Raw genomic sequence first — 26,541 nt, 5'->3', positions numbered from 1 at the left:
ATGGCAAAGACCTCATTTTACTCATTTTTAAAAATTTTGGACACAGGATCTGATCTCAATGAATGTTTGCTGAATTGCATTGCTTGCCCTTGAATACAAGCTAGGTTACTACACTTGCTTCTATATCTCAATTTAGTTACAGGCCTCTTTAAAACCTTTAAATAAAATATACTTTAAAATATAAATATGTAACAACAAGAATAATATCCATCCAATGTTGGAACCTTTTTCCTCAAAATTGCCACTAACAGAAAATTACATCTTTCCACAGGTCTTCAAGAGTGCATAAAAGCAGAAGATAACATTTTCATCTTATCATGAAACTATTACCTGAAGGGCAATTACAGTTCTGTGTCCAACCACTGCATCTCACCTCATGGCTGCTCACATGTTTCTTTCTGAAGTCTATCTCTTCTCTAAAACCTGCCCGGCTTCCAATTTATCAAAGGAAACCTTTTGTAGCTGCTTGGAATGCTCCAATCGATAAGTGTTGGATAAAATATAATATAAGGCTAAATTTGAAAATGTTTCAGATGATTGGGAGCCCATTTGCCAGAGCCAGGGGACAAAACGTCACTATATTTTATGTGGACAGATTGGGATACTACCCCTGGTACACACCCCAGGGGGCTCCCATCAATGGGGGTTTGCCCCAGAACACAAGTCTGCAAGTTCATCTACAAAAAGTTGACCAAGATATTAATTATTATATCCCTGCTAAAGATTTTAGTGGACTCGCTGTTATAGACTGGGAACACTGGCGACCTCAGTGGACCCGGAACTGGGGCGAAAAAAATGTCTACAGACAGAAGTCAAGAAAGCTCGTTTCTGATAGGCTGCAGAATGTATCCGCTGCTGACATTGAATCTCTAGCTAAAGCAGCCTTTGAACAGAGTGCAAACGCTTTCATGAAGGAAACCATCGAACTGGGGCTGAAGAGCAGACCCCATGGTCTCTGGGGTTATTATTTATATCCTGATTGCCACAATTACAATGTTTATGCCCCCAACTATACGGGGTCATGCCCAGAGAAGGAGGTGTTGAGGAACAATGAGCTCGCCTGGCTTTGGAACAGCAGTGCAGCTCTGTATCCTGCCATCGGCCTCAGGAAATCTCTCGGAGACAGTGAGAACATTTTGCACTTCTCGCAATTTCGGGTGCACGAATCCATGAGGATCTCCGCCATGACGTCCCGTGACTATGCTCTGCCTGTGTTCGTCTACACAAGGCTGGACTACAGAGACGAACCTTTATGCTTTCTTTCCAAGGTAAGACGGGACCCCTTGCCAAAGACAGGGCACTTCCTCCCTGTCTCCAAAAGAGCCATTTCTTTGTTAATTAAGGTTGTTGAAGAATTCCCAGTTAGCGGTCCGCTAGAAAGGAGCATACGTCTTCCTTTGACTAGTCATCCGCTTAAGTTTTTAGGTAAACAACATACATTTTCATGATCTAATTCATTATTATTCTTTTAAGGAATGAAGTAAGGCGGGACCAGGTTAAAGTGCAGCATCAACCACGAGGCTACCTGCTCCCCAACTTTGTGCTCCCTTGCGATTGGCCCGTTGGAAAGGTTATTGAAACAGCTGGTGGTACACAGGTTGAAGGTCAGAGAGGATGTCTGAAAAGGGAGTAGTTTGCTCACACATGTGGAAGTGCAAGGGAAGGCGCCATCTAAAATGTCAAGAGGGAAGAAAGTGTTTTCTTTTTAATGTATAAGGCCAGATTTGAGGAAAGGTGTGAATGAGGCACAGCGATGTGAATACACTTAACACTACTGAACTGTACACGTAGACATGGCTAAGGTAGTTAATTTTCTGTATGTGTTTTTTAACCACAATTATTTTTCTTATTTAAAGGCATAAGGGAGTTGCAAATCTGCTAAAAGTAGGTGAATTTATAGATCTAGCCATCTGGTTTATTCTCTCCCTGCCCCCCCAAACTTCCATCATAATTTCTTTTTCCTAGAATTTGGATACAGTTAACTATAGCAAGACAGTGCTCAATACTATCTAAGCCTCACTTTAGGTTCTTAATCTACCTCAGAATTCGTAAATGTGAATTCACATTCCAGTAAAACTAGAAAACTAAAAGTTGCCATACCAACAAATTTACTCAGTATTGATGTAACTGCAAAATTTTATATGTAAAGGTGGACTTTATAGAATTTGGCCTTTATTTTTAAATATATTTTTATTTATTTGAGAGAGGAAGGGAGAGGGAGAGATAGAAACATCAGTGATGAGAGAGAGAAAAATCATTGATCGGCTGCCTCCTGCATGCCCCCTACTAGGGATTCGAGCTCACAGCCCTGGCTTGTGCCCTTGACCAGAATTGAACCCGGGACCCTTCAGTCTGCAGGCCAACACTTTATCCACTGAGCCAAACCAGTTAGGGCCAGGATTTAGCCTTTAGAAACTAGCTTACACATAACCAAAGTTACGCTTTGCTTATCTGTCCTAACTTATTTAGTGTTACACCAACAGACCCCCTCCCATAGCTTTCATCATGTAAAAACAGATGATTCCTCCCTTTAGAACAAAGTGAAAGAAACAAAGTTCTCACCCAGAAAAAAAAGTTAACAGAGTTATCCAGTTCTAAAGTATCAGCAGATATAACACCAGAAATAGGTCATGGCAACTCTGAAGTCTTTTACCTAAGTAGTACAATGAAAGGTTACAGTGTTGACTAAAAGAACACACAGATTTCTCATGAAACTTTGTTTTAATGGGTCTCAAAGTTCTGTGACAGATTTTTGGTCAAGTTGTTTCCATTAAAAAATACTGATTTTAAAAACAAATAACCTAAAACTGCCACACACACAAAAGAACCAAATGGTCCACAAAACATCCTCCTTTCCTTCTAAAGGATTTCCAATGCATTGGATTATTAACCAGTCTTTTGCTATATACTTAAACTAGAGGCCTGGTGCATGGATTCGTGCAAGGGGGGAAGGGGAAGTCCCTTAGCCTGGCCTGGGCCCTCTCACAATCTGGGATCCCTCAAGGAATGTAGCAGGGCGCCAAGCGGCAGGCGGCCAGGGAGGAGTCTGAGCTGGGGCCGGGCACTGTGCCACTCGTGCTCATCCTGGCCTGCTGCGCCTGCCACCACTGCTTGGTAGCGCTGCTGCGGAGTCAGGAGAAGCTCCAGCCACAGCAGCTGTGCTCACCAGCCTTGAGCCCGGCTTCTGTCTGAGCAGCACTCCCCCTGTGGGAGTGCACTGACCACCAGGGGGAAGATCCTGCATTGAGTGTCTGCCCCCTGATGGTCAGTGCATGTCATAGCAACTGGTTGACCAATCATTCTGGTCATTCTGGCCGTGTGGTCTTAAAGGTTGCTTAGGCTTTTATATAGATGGCCAATTGAGACAAACATTTCTGAGACCGTCCCTCCACCACTATTCATTTAGCCTTCTGACCTTTTGGGGCAGACTTGGTGGCTTTGCCAGTTCCAACTGCCTTCTTGTCCACTGTTTTGATGACACCCACAGCAACTGTCTGTCTCATGTCACGAACAGCAAAACAGCCCAGAGGAGGGTAATCAGTGAAGCTCTCGACACACATGGGCTTGCCAGGAGCCATATTGAGATCACCAGCCAGCTTTTTCCCAGACGAGCAATCCTCTCCTTCAGCTCAGCAAATTGGCAAGCAATGTGAGCTGTGTGACCATCCAGCACAGGTGCATATCCAGCATTGATCTGACCTGAGTGGCTCAGGATAATCACCTGAGCTGTGAAGCCAGCTGCCTCCCCAGGTGGGTCATTTTTGCAGTCACCAGCCACATGGCCACGGCGAACATCTTTGACAGTCACATTCTTGATATTGAAGCCCACATGGTCCCCAGCAAAAGCTTTACTCAAAGCTTCATGGTGCATTTCAATAGGCTTCCCTTCAGTTGCAACACTGACTGGAGCAAAGGTGACCACCAGGCTGGGTTTGAAAAGACCAGGCTCCACTCGGCCCACAGGGACAGGACCCACACCACCAATTTTGTAGACATCCTGGAGGGGCAGGCTCCACTCGGCCCATAGAACTCCAAGCAGTGTGGTTCCATTGGCATTGCCATCTTTACAGGTGACCTTCCATCCCTTGAACCGAGGCATGTTAGCACTTGGCTCTAGCATGTGGTCATAATTCCAACCAGAAATTGGCACAAATGCTACTGTGTTAGGTTTGTAGCCCATTTTGTTAATGCTGACTTCTTTAACAGTTTCCTCGTATCTTTTCTGGCTATAGGGCAGCTCAGTGGAATCCATTTTGTTAACACCAAGAATCAGCTGTTTCACACCCAGTGTGTAGGCCAGAAGGGCATGCTCACGGGTCTGTCCAGTCTTGGAGATGCAACACCGGCAGCAACAATCAGGACTGCACAGGCAGCCTGCGATGTGCCTGGAACCATATTTTTGATGAAGTCTCTGTGTCCGGGGCATCGTATACTTGCTGGTCTCGAATTTCCACAGGAGATAACAGTGATGATACTATGCTCACGCTCAGCTTTCAGTTTACCCACGACCCAGGCATATTTGAAGGAGCCCTTCCCCACCTCAGTAGCCTCCTTCTCAAAATGTTCCATGGTTCTTTTGTCATTCCCAGCACATTTGTAGACCAGGTGGCCAGTAGTGACAGACTTGCCAGAATCTAGGTGTCCAATGACGAAGATGTTGTTAGGAGGCGTCTCCTTTCCCATTTTGGGTTTGACTTAGGGGTGGTTTTCACAACACCTATGTTCTGGCGGCAAACCCTTTGTGAAAAAGCCATCTGGTTTATTCTTGACTTTATGACCACGGCTAATGGGAAGTTGGTAAGAGCAGTATGAGTTTCTAAAATTCAGTAATAAATTCATCACTAGTAGGTGGTTGTGTGATTCTAGGTTAAAACTTACAAATAGAAGTTTTATTCTGTTTATTTTACTCAAGTCACACACGTCGCCAAAGACCTCACACAAACCATGAGGTTAACTTTTAAAATAGATAAACTTTCAGCCTAATTTTCCCTCCCCTTTTATCCCTTGGCTACTCTAGTCACTTCAATGAAAAAATTCTAGAAATAAAAACTTAAAAGTAAATGACACGCTGACCTTTGGACTTGAATAATTCTACCTAACTTTTCTGTAAGGCGGCTTGCTCATGCCTTCCCATTTGTGATACGGTACAGCGGTGCTCTAAGATATGACGGGTTCATCACTGTTCTTCTTTGTCTACCATTACAGTGTCACTTCTCCGGCATGTTTTAAACATATAAATCTATAGAGATGTTCTGAGTGTTAGGCATCCAAAGGCAGAGACTCAGGAAACTCTCAGGGGAGGGCTCTACCATAGCCAGTAGGTATCTGTGGATCACAGAGAATAGGCTTACTCCTCAGAGGAATGGCACAGATATGAGGACTTAGTACATGCTATGCCTTTGACACCATTAATGAGATGAGTAAGAAAAAAGCGCTCTAGCCCCGGCTGGTTTGGCTCAGTGGATAGAGCATCGGCCTTCAGACTAAAGGGTCCCAGGTTCAATTCCAGTGAAGGGCACATGCCTGGGTTGTGGGCCCGATCCCCAATGGGGGGAGTGTAGGAGGCACCCAATCGATGATTCTCTCTCATCATTGATGTTTCTATATCTCTCCCTCTCCTTCCTCTCTAAAATCAATAAAAAAAATATAAAAATAAGAACTAGATTAAAAAAAAACCCTCTATTGTGAATTGATATCTGTATTACCCAGAAAAATTAGCAACAAATGCTAGACATCATATAGGAAGGCTTTAAAAAGTTATCTAAATCTTTACAAAATAGTCTTGACTCTGGGATTGAAAGTTAACTACCACCTTCTTCTCTGAAACTTTTTTTCCTTTTCTGTGTTTGGCTGAAATAAGTTTCTTTCTTTGGTGATAATACATTCACTTTAGGAAGAAACAATAAACTTCAAGGGACAAAGTGTTCATTTCGGTGAGATTATTTTAGACTGCTGGCACATTCTTCACATTACCCAGACGTAGAGAAAGCTACTTCATGAGTAGCTGCAGCCTCAGAAAAGCGCATGTTCTTCTGTGGGGAAGAGGGAACAGCAGTCAGGTCTTATCTGGAAGCAGATTTCTTTGGCCGTCCCGAGGGATCATTCTGTATCATTTGGAAAACTTTCTGTGTGGCAAGGTATTTTCAAATGTTTGAAGCCATCAGTTGAACCACCATTTTACTCTAGCTTCCATAAAAACATGCCCACAAATTTTTAGAAACTTGATATTTATTGATACCAACACATAAGTGACCAGTAATGGCTTCCTTTTCTGATCTTCTCAAAGATATCTGCATTTTATAAAGTGTGTGTGTGTGTGTAATTAGGATTAGAAAAAGGATTAACTACTCTAGCCGGTTTTTGCTCAGTGGATAGAGTGTCGGCCTGTGGCCTGAAGAGTCCCAGGTTTGATTCCAGTCAAGGGCACATACCCAGGTTGCGGGCACGATCCCCAGTAGGAGGCATATAGGAGTCAGCCAATCAATGATTCTCTCTCATCATTGATGTTTCTATCTTTCCCTCTTCCTTCCTCTCTGAAATCAATACAAATATATTAAAAGAAAAAGGATTTACCAATAAGTAGCAAATCTATTAACCTCTCCAGACCTCGGTGTCTCACTGTGTTTATCTATGAAATGGGACAGTATTACATGCCTATCTACATAGCAGAAGTCTTAGGAAAGTCAAATGAGAAAATAAGTGTGAGAATTGGAAACACTACAGAAATGCATGTGGTAAAGCTACCACTTTTTATCAAGTGTTCAAGCCTTACATTTGGGAGGGAAATACCTCAGAATGGAATCCCTGTCAGTAGCCACAGCTTGGGGGAAGGATAAAGAGCAATAACATGTCACATCACACAGAAGACTGCCTACATTACTTACATATAAATACAACCTAGATATCATTTGATCTCTGCATCACATAATAATGCAAGCAGTTCTCTTGACTGTAGATTTCAAGATGGTTTCCCCTGGAACGGATTAATATTCCCTCTGGGAACACACCAAAGAGGCTTATTAGTGATTCTCCAGCTCCCACAGTGGGTACCGTATGTGCTTGTGCTGTGGTTTACCAGGGACAGAAACCTGAGTGTGGATTATGGATTATGAGTCCTCTGGGTACCCATACATTCTACTTCCAAAGACCACGAGCAGGGTGAACAGCCCTATACCATGTTAGGGCCTGGGAGACTTGTTGTTATTACATCTTTTCTTTTTCTTTTTTTATTTATGAGAGAGAGAGAGAGAGAGAGAGAGAGAGAGAGAGAGAGAGAGAGAAGAAAGGGAGAGAACAACATCAATTTGTGGTTTCACTTATTCACGCATTCATTGGTTGATTCTTGTATGTGCCCTATCTGGAGATCGAATCTGTAACCTGGCATATCAGGACAATGCTCTACCAACTGACCCAGGGCTTTGTATTTTCTTTATTTTCTTTATTTCTCCTTTCATGGGACATCACTCAGGTGGTCCCAGTCTACTCCCTGAGGCACCTTAACTATGACTTCCCTGAGTAGTGCCCTTGCTTTTTTGATCTCCAAAACAGCTAATCTCTGATTCATTCAGAACCCTGCTCTCAGCGAGTTGATGGCAAGCTAATTTGGTACAGAAATTTCCATTTACTTCTGCTACTTTCTCCTTATCTCCAGTCAACATGTGCATGAAGGCTGATTTTGAATCAGCCCCAATAAACTCTCTCTGATAATGTCACTAAAGAGAGAAGAAACAAATATTCTCTCCTGATATCAACCTCGCAAGGTGAGGCTTTCATGACAAACTTCTGTAGCTTCCTTACTTAATATGGATCAATAACATATAAATACAAATTGTAAATGCTGTGTCTCCCTTCTCCCTCTAATGACAATGCCATAACCCAAAGGCATTCATGGGAGATTTCTGGTTTTCAGTCCAGCATGTAAGAAGCTTGAAAGTTACCACTTCATCTTAACAAACTGAAAAATCAGCTCTTCTTGGAGTCCTAAGGGCTGTGTTCTTTGGAGGGCTGCCCTCAAAATCGGAGAGGCAGACAGGTGAATGTAGAGAATCACAACTCACCACATCAAAACCTGTGAGCAGAGACCTCTGCAGGCACCACTGCTGTGTGGATTAGGGAAAGCTGAACGGTGACGGATAATCACTGGAGGTTCTGTGTGGGCAGGTCTGAGAGATTAAAAACGCTAGGGACTCAATCATGGGTAGTGGGGAGAGGGGTACACTTATGTGAGTATTACCTCCAGGAGCTCTTCGGGTCCTTACCGTGAACATCGGAGACAATCCCCACATGCATCTGTCAGGCAGAGGAGAAATGGTGGTGTTTGTTTGTTTGTTTGTTTGTTTTCTATGTCTCTGGATCTATTTTGTTCATCAGTTTATTTTGTTTATAGATTCCACATATGAGTGAGATCATATGATACTTGTCTTTCTCTGACTGGCTTATTTACCTTAGCATAATACTCTCCAGGTCTACACTGGAATTTTTATTTTTATTTTTTAAATTTTTATTTTATTTATTATTATTTTTAAAAATAATTCCTTATTGTTGAAAATATTACATATGTCCCCCTTCTTCCCCCATTGACCCCCTTCAGCCTCCTCCTTCTCCCTCAGGCCCTCACTAATTCATTGTCTGTGTCCATGGGCCATGCATATATGCATTCAAGGTCCTTGGTTGATTACCTCCTCTCCCCCCCCCGCCCCCCGCCCCCCCAGCCCCCCCCCCAGACACACCCTTTCCCTTGGAGTTTCTGAACTCTAATGGAAACACTTTGAATACTCCAGAGCTTTCTGTTCTTAACGGAATGCACTCTCAGGAGAAACTATTTAACCAGAGCCAAATCTACCTGGGTCTTATCAGAGGCTAGCTGATCTGGGGGAAGGGAAAAACTCAACTTCAGCTGGCTCCAGCCTTCCCCTTAGAAGAAGGGAAATACCAAACTCTAGCCATATTTAGCCAGCCTGTCCCCTAAGATGGGAAAAAGCATTTGTGAAGTTCACAATCTAGATATAGAGTCACTAAAGACAGACCTAATCACAGCACTGTAAACCCTTCCATTCCCCCCACCCCTTACTAGCACATTACTAAAGGTCTGTTCATCATAGTTCCTTTTACCCAGTGTGAGCTATCTGCCCATCAAGAAAAATTAAATCATGTCTAGCTATCAAGAAAAAAATTCCAAGACATACTAAAAGGCAAAAGCACAATTTGAAGAGACAGAGCAAGCCTCAGAACCAGATATAGATGGCAGAGATGTTGGAACAATTGGACCAGAAATTTAATATGCTAAGGATTTATATGCTAAGGATTCTAATGGATAAAGTAGACTGCATGCAAGAACAGATGAACAAGGTTAGCAGAAAGAAGGGAATTCTAAGAAAGAAATGTTAGAGATCAAAAACACATTTCTGTAACAGAAATGAATAGTGTCTTTGAAGGGCTTATTAGATTGAACATGACTGAGAAAAGAGTCTTTGCGCTTCAGGGTATCTGAATAGAAGCTTCCAAAACTGAAAAGGAAAGCAAATAAAGACTAAGACAAAAGAAAAAACCAGGACAGAATATCCACGGTAGCTGAGATCGCTGAAATTCATAGAAGGCCTGTGGGGGATTTTGGCCACACAGATCACAGCATGACATCATGCGAGTATGGCATCACTGTATTCAGGGATGTTTCAAAGTGACTAAGAGGGAGGAGCTCCGCTCTCTTATGTCTTTGCCAAAAAAGGCCATGGAAAGGCTTCATTCTGGGCACTTGCATTCTCTCACTTGAGTCTCACAAAATCTCCCCTTCCAGTCATGTTAGTGCTGACCTATTCAGCAGATGCTATGGTCATTGCAAATGAAAATGGATGTGCGCCTGAAAGGGAAATTACTTTAAACCAAAGTAATTTTTCGTTTTGAAAATGTCCAAAAAAAAAACAACAACTTTAAAAATTGAGATTGCAAAACCATTAATTTGAGTGGTATCAGATGAAAGTATCAGGTAAGGAGACTTATTTCTTCAGTAGTGATCCTATATAATAAAAGCCTAATATGCTAAGTGTCTGGTCATCCATTCAACCAATCAAAGTGTAATATGCTAATGATATGCTAAGGCCGCTCAAGTGCTCGCTATGACGTGCCCTGACCCCCAGAGGGCAGACAGTTGACCAGTCGACCAGTCGTTATGACGTGCACTGACCAACAGGGGGCAGATGCACTGACCCGTAGGTTAGTTTGCTGCTGGGGTCCAGCCGATTGGGAGTGAGACGGACTGGACATGCCCTGGAGCCCTTTTGGAGTCCCTCCTGGGCTGGCCAACCTCCCGCGTCCCTCCCCAATCATGCACTGGTGGGGTCCCTCGGCCTGGCCTGAGCCCTCTCCCAATCTGGGATCCCTCAGGGGATGTTGGAGAGCTGGTTTTGGCCCGATCCTGCAGGCCAGGCCGAGGGACCCCACTGATGCACGAATTTGTGCACCAGGCCTCTAGTATTAATATAAAATATCCCAGGCAAAATACAGCTTAAAGTTCTGCTTTTCTTTGCCACCAAATCACCCAATTACATCTTCCAGCATATATAACTAATGGGGGACTATTTTATAATTTAAGAAACTTATTTAGGAAACCTGCTATAGGAACTTCATTTAGGAAACGAATTGCATACATTCAACTCTGAATTTCCCTCTGAGATCAAGGGATCCGTGGTAATCTTTAAACACGAAAATGATGATCATTTAGGGTTTCAAAACCAAATTCTCCCTGCTGAAATTCAGTTTTCATCTATCTTAACCATGTTGACAAAAGTTTCGGCAGGCCTACTAGAACTTGATGAGTCATAAATAAAGTTTATTGAGACAGGTACTCTGATATTAAACACAAATGATTTCAGGGACCAAATAGAAGGGCCAGACCCATCAGATCCTGCAGCTCCTCCACACTGCGCTCCTTTGCCTGGTCCTGGGATCCAAATGACACAAAATCCTTCTAGTCACTGCAGAGTTGACGCTTTCAGCAGAGTGTTGCAAATTGAAAAGGTAACTTAGCAAAGAGAAATCTGAGCCATTCCTCACATTTGGAGAAGGAAAACTTTTGGATTCTGTTTCTGGGTTATCTAATCTAATAAAGAGGGAATGTGCAAATTGACTATCACACTGCAACAAAGATGGCAGCACACACAATGGTGGGGGTGTTTCCGTAACACAAGATGGCTGTGCCCACAGTGGAGGCTGAGTTCCCGTAACAAGCCTTAATGTGCAATCAGCAGGGACCTGAGGCTGCGTGGCACTGCTCCCTCTGCCAGGTGGGGCTTGACAGGGGACATGAGGCTGTGCCCCCCACCTGGCGGGGCTTGACAAGGGTGGGGCCAGCAGGGTCTGGATCTCGTGCAATTTTGAGGTGCTGCGAGTGGGCAGGGACTTGACTCTGGGTCCCACGGCATGCCCCAGACTCTGACAGGAGGAAGATTTTCATATACATTTTACTAATTTTCTTTCATCTCTGACATTTCTATTATAGAGAAAGGGCAAATAGAAATATTAAAATATTTCCTCTAATTAATCCCTTTAATGTGCAGGAATTTCATGCACCAGGCCACTAGTATACCTATCGCAGGTTCGATGAAACAACCTTTGGTGGCTATTTACAGGCTAATTGTCTTTAAAATAATATCTTGTTGGACTAAATGTGTTTCTTTAAAAATAGTTAGTAGGTTTGTCCATAGGATTATAGAGTGTTAATATCTGAGCCTTGGGTCTTTCAACATTTTCGTTATCCTGAGAAAATAGAAAGTTGTTTCATCCTATTAGACTGAACTCAGCCTCCAATCCTAATTCCTGGCATGTTGTCTTATATTCAAATGAATGATGAACTCTACTCTCTTCAATCTAGCAAGATCTAATCAGGACCATTGGAGAAAGTGCTGCTTTGGGAGCTGCAGGCATTGTTATTTGGGGAGACATGAATTTAACTTCATCCAAGGTAAGACAGTACCTCGAAGGTCTACTTCATGTTGTTTAAAGAATTGGCTCTGTTTTCCTAGAGGTCTCATGGCTTCCCCAGTAAACCGGCTTTAGAAGAAAAGTCCAAACTAGTGCCTGATACACAGAAGGAGCTCAATAAATATCAACTTTTATTAAAGATAGTAATAAGGAAGGCGGGTGGGAGGTAATCAACTAAAGACCTTGTATGCATATATGCATAACCCATGGACCTTAGGGTGCTGAAGGCCTGGGGTAGGGGGCTAGAGGGGGTCAGTAGGAGGAAAGGGGGGGCATACGTAATACTTTCAACAATAAAGAATTATTTTTAAAAAGGTAGTAATAAAAATACTGGTATTTGTTGAATGTTTATGTGCTAAGATTGTGCTAAGTGCTTTTTTGTTTTCCATTTGCTCACTTATCCTATCTAATAAAACAGTAATATGCAAATTGACCACACCTTCGCTACACCTATAAGCCACGCCCACCAGCCACGCCCACCAGCCACGCCCACCAGCCAACCAGGAGCAAATATACACGTTAAACCAGCAAAGATGGCCGGGGAAAGGGCAGCACCCATGCCAGTGAGATCCAAGCCATGATGGTGGACTGGGGCAGGCGGTTAGCTCCGGCTGCCCAGGTCCGCCATCACCTATTGCGGACCCGGGCAGGCGGCTGCAGGGGTTAAGGCCCGCAGCCGGCTGCCCGGGTCGCCATCACCGATCGGGGACGAGGACCCGGGCAGGCGGCTGCAGGGCCTTAACCCCTGCAGCCGCCTGCCTGGGTCCGCCATCACCAATCGGGGTGATGGCCCTGCAGGGGGTTAACCCCTGCAGCCGCCTGCCCGGGTCCGCCATCACCAATCGCGGACGCGGACCCGGGTTAAGGCCCTGCAAGGCCTTAACCCCTGCAGCCGCCTGCCCGGGTCCGCCATCACCGATCGGGGACGCGGACCCGGGTTAAGGCCCTGCAGGGGGTTAACCCCTGCAGCCGCCTGCCCGGGTCCGCCATCACCGATCGGGGACGCGGACCCGGGTTAAGGCCCTGCAGGGGGTTAACCCCTGCAGCCGCCTGCCCGGGTCCGCCATCACCGATCGGGGACGCGGACCCGGGTTAAGGCCCTGCAGGGGGTTAACCCCTGCAGCCGCCTGCCCGGGTCCGCCATCACCGATCGGGGACGCGGACCCGGGTTAAGGCCCTGCAGGGGGTTAACCCCTGCAGCCGCCTGCCCGGGTCCGCCATCACCGATCGGGGACGCGGACCCGGGTTAAGGCCCTGCAGGGGGTTAACCCCTGCAGCCGCCTGCCCGGGTCCGCCATCACCGATCGCGGACGCGGACCCGGGTTAAGGCCCTGCAGGGGTTAAGGCCCTGCAGCCGCCTGCCCGGGTCCACCATCACCGATCGCGGACCTGGGCAGGCGCCATCACTGATCACGGACCTGGGCAGGCGGCGTGGGTTAACGCCCGCAGCCGGCTGCCCAGGTCCACGATCTCAGATCACGGACCAGGACAGCTGCCTGCCCAGGTCCATCACTGATCTCAGAGCTGGGCAGGCTGCGTGGGTTAAGGCCCGCTGCCGGCTGCCCAGGTCCACGATCACCGATCATGGACCAGGGCAGGCGGCGTGGGTTAAGGCCCGCAGCCGCCTGCCCAGGTCCGCCATCACCGATCATGGACCAGGGCTGGCGGTGTGGGTTAAGGCCTGCAGCCACCTGCCCAGGTCCGCCATCACCAATTATGGACCAGGGCAGGCAGTGTGGGTTAAGCCTGCAGCCGCCTGCCCAGGTCCACGATCAGGGATCACGGACCAGGGAAGGCGGCGTGGGTTAGCGCCCGTAGCTGCCTGCCCAGGTCCACCATCACCGATCTCGGACGAGGGCAGGCAGCGTGGGTTAGCGCCCACAGCCGCCTGACCAGGTCCTGGATAAGGGCTTCGAGTCAGCCATCGCCAGTGGCAGCTGACTCAAAGCCCCTATCAGGGATCATGGACCAGGTCAGGCAGCGTGGGTTAAAGCCCACAGCCGGCTGCCCAGGTCTGTGATCATCGATCTCAGAGCAGGGCAGGCGGCGTGGGTTAATGCCTGCAGCAGGCTGCCCAGGTCCACGATCATGGATCACGGACCATGGCAGGAGGCATGGGTTAGCACCCGCAGACGCCTGCCCAGGTCCCGGATCACGGATCCAGGTGGCGTGGGTTAGCACCCACAGCCGCCTGACCAAGTCCCCGATAGGGACTTGGAGTCTAGCATAAGGAAAAGAATAGTCAGCAAAAGCAGGAGACAAGGTTTCATAAGTTCTCCCCCAGGTCACCACTGTTCTCTTATACATTTTAATTATCCCAGACTTTGCCTGATGGGATTTGATTTGAATTATGCCTGATAGAGATTACATGACATGAATTGTAGGCTCATTCTTTCTTTTTGTGGTTGCCTGACTGAGAAAGGCCTTGGAATGAGAGAAGGCACTTTTATTTTCCTTTTTCATTCTTTAGAGGCTGAGGAATTACAGTTATATGAAGAACTTAGTGAGAGAATGAAAGTCTCATGCTGTATTATTCTGTAAGTTTTATCATGTGGACTATCAAAAACTTGGTGGGATCCTTTTCAAGAGGTGTTACAAAAATTATGTTGAAATTAACATTCAAGAGTAAAAGGAGAGAAGTGAGTGGTGGGTAAAGGAAAGAACTTTGTCCTAGAAACCAAATAGAAGCCACATAAACCTTCAGATTCTTACTCATTGTGCTTTGGAGGTATCCTATCTAATAAAAGAGTAATATACAGATTGATCATCACTGCAACACACAATATAGCTGTCCCCATGTGGTCAAAGATCCTGCCCCCATGTGGACACAGATGGCCACCACAAGATGGCCAGCAGGAGAGGGCAGTTGGGAGGCACCCAGCCTGCAAGGGAGGGCAGTTGAGAAGGACTAGGCCTGCAAGGGAGGGCAGTTGGAAGTGATCAACCCTGCAGGAGAGGGCAGTTAGGGGTGACCAGGCCGGCAGAGGAGGGAAGTTGGGGGCAAACAGGCTGGCAGCAGAGTGGTTAGGGGCAATCAGGAAGGCAGGCAGGCAAGCAGTTGGGAGCCAGCAGTCCTGGATTGTGAGAGGGATGTTCGACTGCCCGTTTAGGCCCGATCCCATCGGGCCTAAACGGGCAGTCGGACATCCCTTGAGGGGTCCCATATTGGAGAGGGTACAGGCTGGGCTGAGGGACAACCCCCCTCCGTGCACGAATTTCGTGCACCGGGCCTCTAGTTAATCATAATAACCTTTATGAGGTAGGAACTACTATCCTTATTTGCAGCTGATGAAATAAGAAGAAACTGAGGTAATAGCTAGTTACGCTAGTTAGTGGTCGAGCTGGCATTAACCACACAGTTTCACTCTGGAGCCCTTACATTCAACAATCACATAAAATATGTGATATCCTATTTTGAGAAATAGAAACAGACAGTAACTTTTTAATCCTCACATTGAACTTATTGTTCCTCTAGGGAGAAACAAGCTAAAAATTAATAGCATTTAAAATAAGACTTACATGGCTCTTCAAATTCCTTCCATCTCAGACACTATTTACTCCAAGAAGTCTTCCTAGTTTTTCGTAATCCACATTAATCACAATCTCTTCTGTATTTCTAGATGTTGTGTGTTTATATCACTGTAGTGCAATGTATTTTATCTTAACTTGTACCCTCAGCAATTTTTGTTAAATTGAATTTTTTGAATGTTCATAATCATCTTTTATTCAAATTTTATAGCCTTAATCTGTTGCTACTAAGATACTGTCCATGAAACTATTTGTGACACTATAAGGTTAAAAGCCTTCTCTGTCCACATATGATCTAGGTAAAAATGGACAGAATTAATTCCTGTCTCTCCAGGTGTGACATTTCCCCTCCAGCCTGTGTGGCTCACGAGGAGAGCTTGATAAGGAAGCTGACTGCACAAAGCGGCTGGCCTTTACTTAGAACCATAATAGGAGAAACACACACACACACACAGACACACACACACACACACACACACCCCTAGTCAGCTTCCAGGCTTTCCCCTATTTGAATTGTGTGCAGACAACTGGAACCCAGGAGAATTGATATTTGAGCATCATTAACAGGAGCGTCCAGAAGGCCAGGCGGTAAACCACAGATTCATAGAACGTGATGCTTCAGGTTCTAGCACAGCCGCGAAAGGTAACGCTGACCTGTAGGGCGGCAGGAGAACAGCAGTTGGGCGTGGTTCCTACACTGGCTCTGCTCCTCTTTCCTTCACACCATTAAGTTGGGAAGTAGGAGGAGGAAAAAGGATGTAAACTGGGAGAAGGCAAGGCCACGTCTGCTGACTCTGGGCCCGTTTACAAGTTCAGTGGTTAGCGCTGCTGTCACAGTCTCCATCTCCTGTCCCTTTGATTTCTCCCCCTTTCTGGTCTGGGTCCCCTGTGCTATCTGCCTGAGCAACTGGAAGCAAGCTGTCAGGTTTCAATTGCTGTTTTCTGGACCTAGAATGCTCTAACCCTATCAGTACCAAACACACACACACACACCCAAAAAACAAACAAACAAACAAAAAACACAAAGCAAAACCCACACACACACTAACAGCGTTTGTTTCTACATGTCTAGGGCAACTGTACACAGGTGAAGCGGTTTGTGAGTTCCGAATTAGGGAGCTACATCGTCAACGTGACCAGAGCCGCTGAGATGTGCAGCCTTCGCCTCTGCAGGAATAACGGGAGGTGCGTTCGGAAGGCGTGGAGAGCTCCGGATTACCTCCACTTGAACCCTGCAAGTTACCACATAGAGGCCTCTGAGGACGGAGAATTTAATGTGAAAGGAGAAGCATCCGATGCAGACCTGGCAGGGATGGCGGAGAAGTTTTCCTGTCATTGTTATCAGGGCTACGAGGGGGCTGACTGCAGAGACGTGGAGACTGCTGATACCTGCCCCGGGGTTTCCCCTTCCCCTGGCTCACTGGGAACGCTGTGTCTGCTGGTTTTAGCAGGTTATTCGAGCATCTGATTGTGAGCCAACTGAGTGCAAAGGCACTTGTGTGGTCTCTAGAGCAGTCATTTAGGAAAGAGCTGAAACCTACAACCATCTTTCTCTTGTGAAATCCACTGAGAGGCATTATAAGAAGACATGATGGATGTCACTTAACATAAATAGTAACATAGCACTCTCTTTAGCTTCAGTTTAGCTAAGAAACCAGACCCAGGAGTAAAAATCAACGCACTCTTTTTCCTTATTGGAAAAGGTTTACGTTGTTTTTAAACTAGAGCTAGTATTTTTAGTCTTTATATGAACATAATATATATGTAAAGTATACGTATAAATATTAAATTACTGATTTCAAAGACTGGTTTGCCAACTAGCAGTTTAGTGGAGAGACAGATGACTAAGCAATCATCTGATTCAACAAACAGGGTCCCCTCAGGTGTGACCTGGCCATCTGGTCCCCGGAAGAGGTCAAGTGAGAGTCCCTGTTCAGCCTTAGCTTCTGCTCCGTCCTGGGCTCCTGGAGCGAAGATCCAGCTCCTGATGAGGCTTCTCAGGAGGGTTCAGGGACTGAGGCAAGGGGAGCTGTTCCCAACGTGGTGCACAGGCATTGGCTCCAATAAGGGCCCCTCTTACCCACCGGAGCCCCTCCCTCACAGACCCTGGGGATCTAAACTCTGGGAAAGGCCTCAGGGTCATACTCATGCTCGCCTAGGCTGACCTTGCCTAGATCCGGAAGCTTGAGCCTTGTGAGTGAAAATACAGTTGGTGTCTTTTGCAGAAGACTTATTTGCACCAAATTTCTTTCAAAAAGAAATATATATATATATATATTTAATTAATTTCAGAGAGGAAGGGAGAGATAGGAACATTAATGATGGGAGAGAATCATTGATTGGCTGCCTCCTGCACGCCCCACATGGGGGATCGAGCCTGCAACCCAGGCATGTGCACTGACCGGGAATCGAACCGAACTGTGACCTCTACGTTCTTAGGTTGATGCTCAACCACTGAGCCACACCGGTTGGGCTCCTTTTACTGATTGACATAGAATCATAACCCACAAGTACAGTGATTCTGGTTTTAGGCAGTCAGTGCTTTTTTCTGACCACATGGAAGAAAAACTGTTCACTTACTTAGCTAATCTACTACCAACATTGCCTGAGCTCTCCTAATCTAAATATATAAATATCATTTACCCTTAAAAATACCAAGGTCTCTTAGGAAAATGTCTGATTCCTGGCCTAAGAGAGGGAAACATACAAGATGAGTCTGGAACATCTTTTTATATCATAGAACAAGGATGCTATCAATGGTCACTAGGATTGTACAAAAATGCTCACTCATGCTCTGACTGGTTTGGCTCAGTGGATAGAGCATCGGCCTGCAGACTGAGAGGTCCCAGGTTCGATTCTGGTCAAGGGCATGTACCTTGGTTGCGGGCATATCCCCAGTGGGGGGTGTGCAGGAGGCAGCTGGTCGATGTTTCTCTCTCATCGATGTTTCTGATTCTCTATCCCTCTCCCTTCCTCTCTGTAAAAAATCAATAAAATATTTTTTAAAAAATGCTCACTTGTTAACTTAGAGTCAGTCTCCTACTGACAGAGAGGGGAGATTTGAAAATAACTAAAGAAATAGCTGCAGTGGGTTGAAATGAGTTAATTATATGTAAAACCATGAGGTCAAAATGATACAAGAGGAAAACCTTTGAAGAATGTTAAAGAACCAACTCATTACTCTGAAAACAGGTAAATAAAGGGAAAGAATCAACCATTTATTATACTTTTTCTATAAGAACTATATCTCAGGGTAACCAAATAGTGGAGGAAGGGACACTTTATCTTATTGAAACCAATGACTGAAGAAGGTATGACAGAATACAACCATTTTGCAGTTTCTATGATTTAATGGATCTAGGCACTGATTCTCAATGACTGCTAACATCACACAGAAAGACAAAACCAGACATTACACACCACCTAAGTAAAGTAGGTGTCAGTATCAGTTAAGAAGAAATCCTTATAAAAATCAAACTGAAATCTGATCTGTCTCCACCAATTCACAGGAAACATAAAAAACAAAGAAAAATATAAAGCAACACATCAAGGATGTAATGATAAAAATTCAGAACCTAGGGAACTCTACAGGACAAATAAGAGTTGTTGCCCTAGCTGGTTTGGCTCAGTGGATGGAGTATTGTCCTGTAGACTGAAGGGTCCTGCGTTTGATTCTGGTTAAGGATGTATACCTGGGTTTCGAGTTTGATCCCCAGTAGAGGGCAAATAGAAGGCAGCCAATCAATGATTCTCTTTCATCATTGATGTTTCTATCTCTTTCTCCCTCTCTCTTCCTCTCTGAAATCAATTTAAAAAAATTTTTTTTAGAAGTTGGTATTGTCAAGAAACAAATGCAAAAAAAAAAATCAAGGAGAAATAAAGAACCCTTATGTATATCAACATGGGGTTTGCTAAATAAAGTATAGTATGTTTGTACAAAGAGATAACATTCAGTTTTAAAAAGAATTGAGGAAGTTCTCTATATGCTGATGTCAAAAGATGTTTTGCCCTGGCTGGTGTGGTTCAGTTGGCTGAGCATTGTTCGTGCATGGAGAGGTCGCGGATTTGATTCTCGGTCAGGGCACATGCCCGGGTTGTAAGTTTGATCTCTGGTCTGGGTACATATGGGGGCAAACGATTGATGTTTCTCTCTCAAATTGATGTTTTTCTCTCTCCCTCTCCCTTCCTCTCTCTCTCCCTCTAAAAAAATAATAAATAAATAAATAAATAAAGAAAGAAAGAAAGACATTAAAAAAAAGATGTTTAAAATACAATTATCTTGTTTAGATGTTATTGTAACTAGTTCTTAATATTGAGGAAAACTCATAATCTAATACATTAGAAAAGTACACCGAGTGGCCAAATTATTATGATCTCTGACCACATAATAATCTGGCCACTCAGTGTACTTCTCTTGAGTACCTCATTTATTTGATACCAAAGATACTATAAATCGTGCACCTGATCAGTCTTCCCCTTTGCACTGGCTGATAGAAAGCTCAGGGCAAATAGGTGGTTGATCTCCAGCAGAAGTCTAGAATACTTTTGGTACCCATTTGAGATACAAATACACTGAGTGGCCAGATTATTATGCCTTCAGAGATCATAACAATCTGGCCACTCAGTGTATTTCAAATCATAATTTAGAATGGCTTCCTGGGTATGGCTAAACAAATCTAAAGTTTCTTAAGCATCTACTGGTTATGGAACTCTAAGGGATACTGATACAGACACCATAAGCGATTGACCAACTATAACCTCATAAAGAAAGCCACTACTAAGCCATGTATATGATACGTAATGTATCATGCTATCAATTTTTTAGATATGTTCTTATTCTGAGCTTTGAGCAGCAGCCCTGTTATCCTACATAATAAAAAGGCAATATGCAAATTGCATCACTCCGCTACGCCCACGATTGGGCCGGCTGGAGGCGCGGGGGGGCGGGACTCAGGGTGGCCGATTGGCTGGCGGTAGGAGCGGGGGGCGGGGACTCGCGAGTCCCCGACTCCCGCTCCTCCCACCTGCCGTTAGGCCAACGCTGCGGAAGGACCCATGGGGCCGGCGGAAGATGCTGGTGGTGGCCGATTGCATGGCTGCTGGCAGCAGTTTTCCGCCAGCAGCAATTTTCCTCTGGCCACCCACCGATCGGAGCGCCTCCCGGATTGGAGTTCCTCTCGGGGTAGCCGATCGCGCTGGCGGGAGGCGCTCTGATCGGCGGGTGGCCAGAGGTAAACTGCTGCTGGCGGATAACTGGTGCCGGCAGCCAGGTGAAAGTCTATTGCACGAAACTTCGTGCAACGGGTTTCTAGTGTTATTATAATTTAAAATTATAGAATAAAATTTAATGGGAAAATCAATATTGTGTCAAAGTGAATGATAATAGTATGCTTTTTGTTTCTACCAGAGAATTAAATATATAAACTTACTGCTTCCTTTGTCTTTAATGCTAATCTTAAAGCATTGAAAAATTTTTAATGTTACTGAACATTCATCTATGAACTTGACACTGTGTTCTTCTCTGTGGGACCAGGAACCATCAATGTTTCACTTTAAATTTCACTTTAATTGTAGGAAGTTGGAATGGGGTGCTCTGTTCACTGGGCCTGGGAAGTAAAGGTCGTAGGTCATCATTGAGACCACTCATCACATTTGTTCTGTTCAGACGCTGAGAACAGTAATTTTCTGCAATGAAATTTATTGCTACCCCAACGTAACTTACAGTTCTCTTGTCAAGAAAAAATGGATAGAAAATGTTGTATTCCTAACGTACTACCTGTTGCACTGTTTGTGCACCTAAATGTAACAGGGTGCTATACTCTTTCACTTAGGAACATTTACTGATTTTAATTTGTGTGTATACTTACAACCATTTTCCCTTTGGCCTTAAGAAATGTGTCATTATTCCCTATTTAAAATTATTAATTTACCAGAGGCCCAGTGCACGAAATTCAGGGTGGGGGGGGGGGTGGGGGCGGTATTCCCTCAGCCCAGCCTACCCCCTCTCACAGTCTGGGAGCCCTCAGGGGATGTCCTACTGAGTGGGCCTAAGCCACAGTCTGGCCTCCCTCTTTGGGCTGATCAGGAGAAGGTGCCACCCCCATCACCCCACTGCTGCTGCCACTGCCAGCTGCCAAGGTGTTTTCATCAACATGGACTCCAGTCCCTTCACCATAAAAAAAAAAAAAATGACACCTTTCTTTAGGCATTTTCAAGATGTCTCTTTCATAGTATATGACCTCTTTCTTTCTTTCTTCCTTCCTTCCTTCCTTCCTTCCTTCCTTCCTTCCTTCCTTCCTTCCCTCCCTCCCTCCCTCCCTCCCTCCCTCCCTCCCTCCCTCCCTTCCTTCCCTCCCTCCCTCCCTCCCTCCCTCCCTCCCTCCCTCCCTCCCTCCCTCCCTCCCTTTCTTTCTTTCTTTCTTTCTTTCTTCTTTCTTTCTTTCTTTCTTTCTTTCTTTCTTTCTTTCTTTCTTTCTTTCTTTCTTCTTTCCTCACCTGAGGATATTTTTCCATTGATTTTTTGAGAGCGTGGAAGAGAGGGAAATACAGAGGGACACTTCAATTGGTTGCCACCTGCATGAGTCCTGACCTGGGTCCCGGCCAGGGAGGATCCTGCAACCTAGGTACATGCCCTTGATCAGAATTGAACCCAGACCCTGTGGTCCACAGGCTGAGGCTCTATCCACTGAGCAAAACTGGCTAGGGTAGGATATGACATTTCTTAGCCCTTCCAGCAGTGAACCTTCGTTTTTTCCTCCAGGAGTGAGGTGGAAAAACCCTAGATTACCTTCTTGGATTCTTATTACCCAAGTTATCAAGAACTCTGCAATTGGCGTACAGGGAACTTAGGCAATGAGTGGTCAGAAAAGGTGTTTCCTCTGCAGCTCACGTGCAGAGGCAGGTGTGCTGGGGCAAGGTGGCAGCAGTGGCTTGGGCATGCCCCCCTGCCTTTCCGCTCTGGAGCTGTGCCCTCCATGGCTTGCCTCATAGTGCAAGTGGTCCCCTCCTGCCCATTTGTGCGTGCAACCTCCTCCTGAGCCGGTCATGACTGTTATGGCATCCTGGCTAATTTGCATGTTACCTCTTTATATATATACTAGAAGCCCAGTGCATGATTTAATCATGCACGTGTAAGCTGTCTGTCCGCTGGTCGGCAGCTCCGAAGTCCCTGGGCCCCTAGGGCGAGGCGGGGCGGGGGCGTGGTCCTCCTGCGGCCGGAGCTCAGGCCAGGGTCTTGCCTTTGCCTCCCGCCCAGGAAGGCTGGGGCCGCCGCCACGTGCTCCTGCGGCCCAACTGCCGCCAGACTCCTCCCCGGGGAGCCACGCTGCCCGCCCACCGCCCGCCGCCTCCAAACCTCCAAACCGCCGGCTGGGCTCGCTGCTCCAGAGGTCTGTCTGTGCTGCAGCACAGCCATGGCGCAGAAGGTTAGCTCTCGTCGCCGCTGGCAACGCGAGCTCAGCATCCTGCCGGCCCAATCACCACCCCAGCCACCCCGAGTCCCGCCCCCTGTGTCACCCGCTGGCCCAATTATGGGTGTAGCAGAGTGATGGTAATTTAAATATTACCTTTTTATTATGTAAGATATACATTTTGCCCTTTGGAGGCAGATGGTCCTAGACTCTGCTCTACAAAGAATGAAGGGAGATTGTCAATCTCACTATTTGATTCCCCGCTCCTCACGAACCATAGCGAAACACTCATACACATTGGGCATGCCTGGGGTGACAACTGGGAGAGGGCAGCCCTAAATTAGGTAGTACTTTGTGCCAGAGAAGTGTTAGTCTTTAAAAGAATGATAAGATTCTTTCAAATGCTCTCAGCTTGACATTTACCTTACAGGATTAAAGGTTATTTCCCCACAGGATTGTGAAAGACATTTTCTTAGTGGTGCTCAAGCATCCTACAAGAGGATATAGACCGAGATGCTAATGAAAGTCACTATCAGGGCTCTTTTCCAGTTATGCCATAAATATAACAAAGATATCCTTTAGTAGTAATGATGAAAAACTGAATTCTGTGTTCCTTAACCAAGACCAAGTGTCCCCTTTATAATCCGTTCCCTCTTTCCACAGATTCCCAAGATATACATTTACAGATACTTGGCCTTCAACGTTCTGAAAATGGACTTTCCCAATAACTTTGGCACCATCAGGTCTGACTATGTAAATCCAGGAAGAGATGAAGGAAAGGAGAAAATAAATTATTCATGAGTGATTAGGTCAAATTCTCCGTTTGAACTTCTCTATTTTTTCCTTTCATTGACCCTTGACTCACAGATTGTTAACAGCCCCCGGCCCACAGGGATCCCCAATGTCCCTCTTGTTGTCTGTTGTACACCCCTTTCCCCCACTTCCTGTCTTCCCTCCCTCCCATCAATTCAGTATAGTTTGCTTCTAGTGGCCTTCCTTAGATCCCCAGTATGATCAGGCAAACGCTGTCCTCTGCAGGACTTTATGTGACATTGCAACCTTTCTTGACTTCCTGCCCTTCTCCTGCTTCTTTAATTCTCTTAAGAGTTATTTTCGGGTAAAACTTCCTTAACAAATCTCTTGCACATAAACCCTCATGTTAGGGTCTACAACTGGGGAAACTGACCATTTATTTTTCAAATATTTAGAAATAAACATAGAAAAGAGTTTGTCTTTTGCATGGAAACAATACCCTGGACCAAAATCAAAGCACAAATTGGAAAAAGATGCTTAGAACTTATAACAAAGGGCTAATATGTAAAGAGTTCTTAAGTAAATCAATTCAAAGTGACCCAAACCTAACATGGGAAAAGGACATGAACATTAAAATCACAGTAAAGTAAGTATGAATAACTTAATTTACCAAAATAAAATAAATTAAGATTAAAATGGCAGATACCATTTTTACATTACTTAACGAAGTATGATAATAGAGTATTAGCTTGGATAGGGGGAAGTAAAATTCAACTTGTAGAGGAAGTGTTAACTGATACAATCTCTTTGAGAGTTAGCATTATATATTATACTTTAAAATGGAAATGGTTGCCTTTTCAACACTAATTGTTCTTTTTCTCCCTCTTCTTTTTAAATTCTGTAATGACATTTGCTAGTGTCTAAATGTTTTTGTGTCCCCTCAAAATTCATAGGTTAAAATTCTAATGCCTGATGTGATGGTATCAGGAGGTGGGACCATTAAGAGGAACCTTAATGAGTGGAACGAATAACTTCCTCTTTATTTTAAATACTAGAGGCCCGGTGCATGAAATTCATGCACTGGAGGGGTGTCCCTCAGCCCAGCCTGCACCCTCTCCAATCTGGAAGAGGCAGTTGGACATCCCTCTCACAATCTGGGACTGCTGGCTCCTAACCACTCACCTTCCTGCCTGCCTGATTGCCCCAACCGCTTCTGCCTGCCAGCCTGATCTCCCCCTAACCACTCCCCTGCCAGCATGATTGACACCTAACTGCTCCCCTGCTGGCCCGATCGTCCCCAACTGCCCTCCCCTGCCAGCCATCTTGTGACAACGTGGGGGAAGCCATCTTGTGATGACGTGGGGGCGGCCATCTTGTGATGACGTGGGGGCAGCCATCTTGTGATGACCTGGGGGGTGCCCATCTTGTGACGTGAGGGTGTGAGGGTCAATTTGCATATTACCTCTTTATTATATAGGATATTTTTATTGATTTCAGAGAGGGAGAGGGAGAGAGTGATAGAAACATTAATGATGAGAATCATGGATCCTCTGCCTCCTGAACGCCCACAACTTGGGCATGTGCCCATGATGGGAATCAAACCTGGGACCCTTCAGTCTGCAGGCCAACACTCTATCCACTGAGCCAAACCAGCTAGGGCTGGAATGAATAACTTTCTAAAGAGGCCCCAGTGAGCTCCCTAGGCCCTTCCACATCAGAAGGTACAATAAGAAGTCTGCAGCTCAGAAGAGGGCCCTCAATGCTGTTTCTAAGTCACCCAGTTGCAGCAGCCCAAGTGGACCAGGACAGCATTTATCACGCTGAAATTATTTATTTATTTGCTTATTTTCTGTTTTCTAGAACAGAAGCTCCAAAAGAGCAGAGCCTGGTCTATGTTGTGTCATCCAAGCCTACACTTCACATGTAATAAATACTCCATTTACAATGGTTGAATCAATAAATTAAGTAGTTGGAACCTGTGGAATGGTTTGAGATGCCCAGCGCCTCTAGAACGTCTCTTTCATGTTCTTCTGCAGTGTCTGAAATTCTCAGTTAGGCAATCAATGAAGCCAGTGAGGGAGTCCGTCAAACAATTATACCATTAAATCTAAATAGAAGTAAATTACCTAAGGGGTTGGAGTGAGAGAGAAGTAAATTTGAACAGAGACCATGGACCAATGTAAGTGAACTTACTGAGAAGCAACATGGTTTCAGCAGCAAAGGCCTCTGGGAAATGTTGTATTCAATTCTCTGTAGCCCCAGGCGTGGCTGACTACCCAGAATGCTGCCGAAAGTTAAATGTCACACCCCCAGGAAAGAGGTCAATGAATGTATAGAGTGAGATTATGCGTGATGTTATCTGTTAATTTAGGAATGTATTGTTCTTCCTGGGGTTCTACCTGACTACCCACCATATGGGTTCACTGTGAGCCCCTATAAAACAGAGAAGCTGTTGGAGGAGGTGTTTGGATTCCTCTTTCAGCCACCACTGAGAGCAGCTCCTTTGCCTGTGTATATAAGTTTCTCCCACTAAAGCTCTTATACTTTGCATACGTTCTTTGAATTAGTTCCTTGAATTTAGACTTTTGGGGCTTTTCCCCAACATCCAGGTAAGATCAGAATCAGTTTTAATTGCTTCTTAGCCTTTTGGCTAAGATCAAGTGTAGAATCAGGTTTAATTGATTGCAAACATGTATATGGCAGACCGAGGTAGTCCTGTGGGGAGACTTATTTGGATTATAGAGATTATAGCCAAGAGCAATCTTAAGATCAAGTACAAGAACAAAACAGAATCATAACCAAAGCAGGCAGAGTACTACTGGTCATCAGAATGCTTTAAGCAGAGAAGAGAAAAAGCAGGGCACAGAGAAAAGTG

General features: G+C 45.2%; 2 protein-coding genes and 1 pseudogene across 3 annotated transcripts in view; 2 read left to right on the top strand and 1 right to left on the bottom strand.

Annotated features, from left to right (window-relative positions):
• Positions 1–26,541, top strand: part of LOC307108558 (hyaluronidase-4-like) — a 132,177-nt gene that overhangs the window by 15,923 nt on the left and 89,713 nt on the right. The window lies entirely within an intron of this gene.
• HYAL4 (hyaluronidase 4) lies at positions 318–17,597 on the top strand (the record flags this gene model as incomplete). Its single annotated transcript, XM_079786638.1, has 3 exons — positions 318–1,268; positions 11,867–11,956; positions 16,577–17,597. The coding sequence occupies 3 exons, from the start codon at positions 318–320 to the stop codon at positions 16,970–16,972; spliced, it is 1,437 nt and encodes a 478-aa protein (XP_079642764.1). The 3' UTR covers positions 16,973–17,597.
• Positions 3,399–4,683, bottom strand: LOC307108038 (elongation factor 1-alpha 1-like; annotated as a pseudogene). The gene has a single exon. The product of its transcript is annotated as an elongation factor 1-alpha 1-like (transcript).

Source organism: Cnephaeus nilssonii (genome assembly GCF_951640355.1).
Source record: "Cnephaeus nilssonii genome assembly, chromosome: 12".
In the NCBI taxonomy this organism is placed as follows: Eukaryota; Metazoa; Chordata; class Mammalia; order Chiroptera; family Vespertilionidae; genus Cnephaeus; species Cnephaeus nilssonii.
This window is presented reverse-complemented; position numbering and strand designations above follow the sequence as displayed.